The following is a 4826-nucleotide window of genomic DNA, read 5'->3' as shown; positions in this document are numbered from 1 at the left end:
AGGAGAACCAGAACTCAACCCACCTTTTTAAACCTCTTTATCAATTCAGATTTTCCAATTTCCTTTGTTATTTCATAGTTCAATCTATATTCTGTTTTCAAAATTTTTGTCACATCTGTCATTTAAGTTGCTTAATTCTTCATTCTTATTTTATAACTTAGGAAAGTAATTCAGAAAATTTTAAAAGAAAAGTGAACAGTAGTGTTTTAGGTCCATTCTAAATTATTTTTACTTTACAATTTTATTTCTTTTATTTTCAAATAGTAACTCAATTTTAAGCAATTACAAATTTTAGTCATTTCAAAACGCCAACGATCCTTTTGGGAACGATAACTGGGACTTATAACAGCCCTATATTACTTGTTGTCGCGTATACTTGCGCGCATTACTTGCACAACTGTTAGCAAGGCAACAGCTTACTTGATTAATAAATGAATGAAACTCGAGCATTTTTTTTTTCTAGAGAAGAGGGGAATGAAATTATCCTAAGTTCCTAACCTAATTAAGTTAGGCAGAACTTCAGCTTTATACGCTTGGCAAGCTATGGGGTAAAAGCTCATTTATGGTGGGATACGAATGCCTATGGGGTAAAAGCTCATTTATGGTGGGATACGAATGTAAATAAAATAAAATATAAGATATATATGGGTAAACTTCCTTTTTGCAGGCCAATTGTTTCTATACCATTGGTGAAATTCATATTTTTTTTTAGGTTATAAATATATAGATGACACGGTCTATTAGCCTATGGTAATCAGGTAAGGCCTCATATAATATGTTTAGAAAATATATAATGAGATTGATGTATCTCATATTATAGAAGATAAAATTATCTTATATATATATATATGGGGAAGGATTTTTTGACTCTAGAGTAAGACTTACAACTCTTACTCTCCATCTCAACCGTTGATTTCCGTCCATCTAACGGTTATTATTTATTTGAAATAAATAAATAATTAATTGTTATAGATAACCGTTAGATGGACGGAACTCAACGGTTGAGATGGAGAGTAAGAGTTGTGAGTCTTACTCTAGAGTCAAAAGATCCCTCCCCTATATATATATATATATATATATATATATATATATATATATATATATATATAAGTAGGTGGGATCATGTGAAAAGGTGAGAGAAAAAAATATTGGTCAAACACACTTTTATGTATGTGTAGAAGATAATTTCATCTCCTATACCATGAGAGATATTAAATTCATATATAATAGACCTAAATTTAAAAATATATATTTAAAAATATATATTTAAAAATAAGGTCATAAATTTATTTTTAATAGGTTTGATATCATATAGATTAGCTCATATTATATTATTTATTTAAATAAACAAAAAATATTATTTAAATAAAAAATATAATTTCAATTAATTTTTTTGAAGTTTTTGATAAATTTAATAGGCTAAAACTTAAAAGGTTAAGTTAGACTATAATTTAACTACTTAAATTACGGTAGGTCACGTCAGGTTTAAGTTCGACTAATAAATCACAACAAACTCAAAATATTTTACATAAATAAAGTTGGATCAATTCAGAAATAGCCTATTTATACCCCTAACATTGATAATCAAAATGGTGTTAGTAACTTGTGCCTTGAGAATATTTATTAAAAACACATAATACCGTTCATTACATTATTTTAATTATCTAAATAATAAAGTATATATATATTACATATGATCAACAATATTTTCCTTTTGGCACACATGGTTTCGGTCTCAAATGTCATTCTCGATAGAATCCTCCACTTTGCTTTTGCCATTCCCAGCCACAAAATCGAGATTGTATAGTATAAGTACCATTGCCATTGAAGCTAAGAAAGTTAACACAGGCCCAAAGATCCAAAGTAGAAGTGAAAGTGCTGAATAGAAGAGCCTATTCCCCACTATATTCAATATTGTCGCCTTCCCCAAAAGCTCTGTTAAATATTCTGGGGTCACCATAGTCTTAACATCTTGGGGTGTGCAAATGAGGATATTCACTTGACTCACAAACCTTACAGATAGTGTGTGACAAAAAAATGAGAATGATAATATAGTAAGAAGAGTGGCACATTTCAATGCCACCAAAAATCCCACATCTGCTCCAAAAAGTGATTCGTTGATTGGTTTTGTAACACTATAAGTGCTGCTTATGAGTGTCCCTAGGCCAGCACATAGGAGAATGGATGTCGTGGCCATAAGGGTTGATCCCATGATTACGTTTCGTAGAGATTGGACTGCTACTATGTTCTTCTTGTCAATATCCTGCAACTTCAAATCTTATTTGGTAAGTAATATGCTGAATAAGTAAAGCATATGAATGTTATATAAATAATTATAAACAGCGAGACAGTTCTGGTACAATCGTTGATATACATATGAATGTTATTTTATTTTACTATTTTCAACTTGAGACAAAATTATCTCTCACAGTTACAAAATTATGTCTTTTTAGGTTAGGGGAATTAATGAAGGATATTTTAAAAAATTTGTATGTTTTTGCTATATAAATTTTATTAAAATACCTTTCATTAACTCCCTCAATCCCCAAAATCACATAATTTTGAAGTTGCTAGATATAACTTTATCTCATATTAATAGAGTAATGATAAACCCTACCGGAAAATATACATGTATTTGAACATTACAAAACAATGAACCACAGCATGGTCTAGTGTATTGAAGGTGGAAGGATAAATTAAATAGTGAGTAAAAATTACAAAAGTGCGTAAGGGTATAATGAGAGCATGATCACTGGAAACCATAACTTACCGAACAACTGACCTTAACGGTGATTTCTTTTTTATCTTAATGCTTTCTCTCTCTTAGCGCTTATTATTATTAATTTGCATGTCTATTGAGACTGATATCCTCTCACTAAAGTCACATGAAATGAAAATACAAATTCACGCAAAAGATAAATTATACTTTCTTCATAGTAAACAGGAGTTGGCGTTGTAAAGGCAAAACTAAACACTACTTAGTAAGTTCAAAAAATAAATAAAACAAGTTGATCCCACATGTCATAATAAATGTGTATTTGTATAAGGATACCAAAAAAAAAAGTTGTATATGTATATATAGAACTCTAATAGCATACCTTCATCATGGCAGGAACCCAAAATCGCCGACCATCAGCGTCTATTCCAAAGATTGTGGCGAAGGGTTGTGTCCGAATCTTATGCCATAACCATACATGATATGCAAGGATGATCACTAACCCAAATGGCACAAGCATCAGATCCATATAATATTTTCTCCACTCCATTTATATAAACCTCGAGGGTAACCTCTTAATGTCACCTAGTTGAATGTACCCAGCTCTCTAATATGTGTGAATATACATAAGATCTATAGATATATAGAGAGAGAGAGCGAGCGAGAGAGATCCTAATGGCTACTTTGAGACATATTCTCTTCACGTAGCTACTTATGGAATCATGTATATTTCAATGAACGCAGTGAGACGGTTGACTGAAACGTCAAGACATTTTGTTCCTGGTTTCTACGAGCCTGAAAAAGACAGGGTATTTGGCGTTTACCAAAATTCCACATTTTATAACAATGTCACGACGGTCTTACAAATTTATCACCATTCGTTTTTCAATTTAAAATTAAACGGCGTGAATATTGAATACTTAAAATTTAGTTTATGTCAATATATAAGTTCTTCGTATTTTATTTTATTTTATTTTGTTTGTTCCACGGATATTCCCACCCATTTAAATGGTATTGATCTCTTTTTTATTGTAGAATGTGAAGATTTTTGTCACGATAAAATTACTTTTTCTAAAAATTTAACCAAATATCTTTTAGTCAAATTCAGCATCATTTAGGATAAAGAATTTATTGGTAATGATTACTTATATAATTAAGTTCATGTTATGTTTAAATTCAATAAAGTAATCCTCTATTATTAAAAAAAAGTATTTATTTTCATATTTCAAATTTTATCTTATCTTTTTTTTTTTGGTAGAAATTTTTATCTTATATATTATTAATAGTCATAAACTATGTAACACTGATACCGACACGGGACACGTGACACGATACGATACGACACTCCGACACGTTAATTCTGAAAAATGTTAGATTTTGACACGTTAGGATACGTTTTGATATTAAATAATATTTTTAATATTATTTAGTGTATATTATATTTAATATTCAATAATTTAACAAAAAAAATGAAACTAAACTTATAATATTCATTAATTTTGCAAAGAAACATAAGATATCCCAAATATTTATATATTAAACTCAATCAAATGATAATCGTAACCAATGAATCTAACAGTTGGAACTAAAAACTCAACGCAATGCAATCTTTGGACCTTTTTTTGAATTTCTATAAAGCGTGTTGGAGTGTCCGCAAGTGTCGGAAAGGTCGGACACGACACGTCAGGATTTTTGAAGTGTCGGTGCTTCATAAGTCATAAATGATTATGATAGAAAATAAATAGTCCTTGTTCTATTGTTAGATTAAATTCCACAAATATGAAAAGCAACTGCCATAATTAATTTTAATTATTTTTTGTCGGAATCTTAATGCAAGATTTGAAAATAATTAAAAGTGATATAAAATGCATATTAAAGCAAAAAATGACTAATTATGGCAGAATAAAAAATAACAGAATAAATAATAAAAAATTGGCCGATCGATGAGAGAGGACGCTGCCACAGCGTCAAATAAGTATCAAAAGAGAGAGTGCAATAAAATAATAAAATTAAAAAAAAAAATATTTGAAAGAACCACCGTAGAGAAAACGTTATATTTATAATTAAATAATTGAAAACGAAAAAGAAAGAAAACGGCACAGCGCCACTA

General features: G+C 29.6%; 1 protein-coding gene across 1 annotated transcript; it reads right to left on the bottom strand.

Annotated features, from left to right (window-relative positions):
- Positions 1–1735: 1735 nt before the first annotated feature.
- Positions 1736–3266, bottom strand: LOC133306415 (uncharacterized). The gene is made up of 2 exons (XM_061506730.1): positions 3099–3266; positions 1736–2263 (listed from the first exon to the last, which is right to left on the bottom strand). Exons 1-2 carry the CDS (start codon positions 3264–3266, stop codon positions 1736–1738), a joined length of 696 nt encoding a protein of 231 aa, XP_061362714.1.
- Between the last annotated feature and the right edge of the window lie 1560 nt (positions 3267–4826).

The sequence above is a fragment of the Gastrolobium bilobum genome, unplaced genomic scaffold (genome assembly GCF_033153095.1).
Source record: "Gastrolobium bilobum isolate Gb01-03AN ecotype WA unplaced genomic scaffold, APGP_CSIRO_Gbil_v1 utg119263, whole genome shotgun sequence".
Taxonomy (NCBI): domain Eukaryota; kingdom Viridiplantae; phylum Streptophyta; class Magnoliopsida; order Fabales; family Fabaceae; genus Gastrolobium; species Gastrolobium bilobum.
The sequence above is the reverse complement of the archived record's forward strand: the minus strand, read 5'-3'. Positions and strand labels throughout refer to the sequence as shown.

Coding starts and splice junctions, on each gene's coding strand:
- LOC133306415 (XM_061506730.1), bottom strand. CDS start 3,266: ATGGAGTGGAGAAAATATTATATGGATCTGATGCTTGTGCCATTTGGG. Junction 2,264..3,098: donor GGGTTCCTGCCATGATGAAG/GTATGCTATTAG, acceptor TTGAAGTTGCAG/GATATTGACAAGAAGAACAT.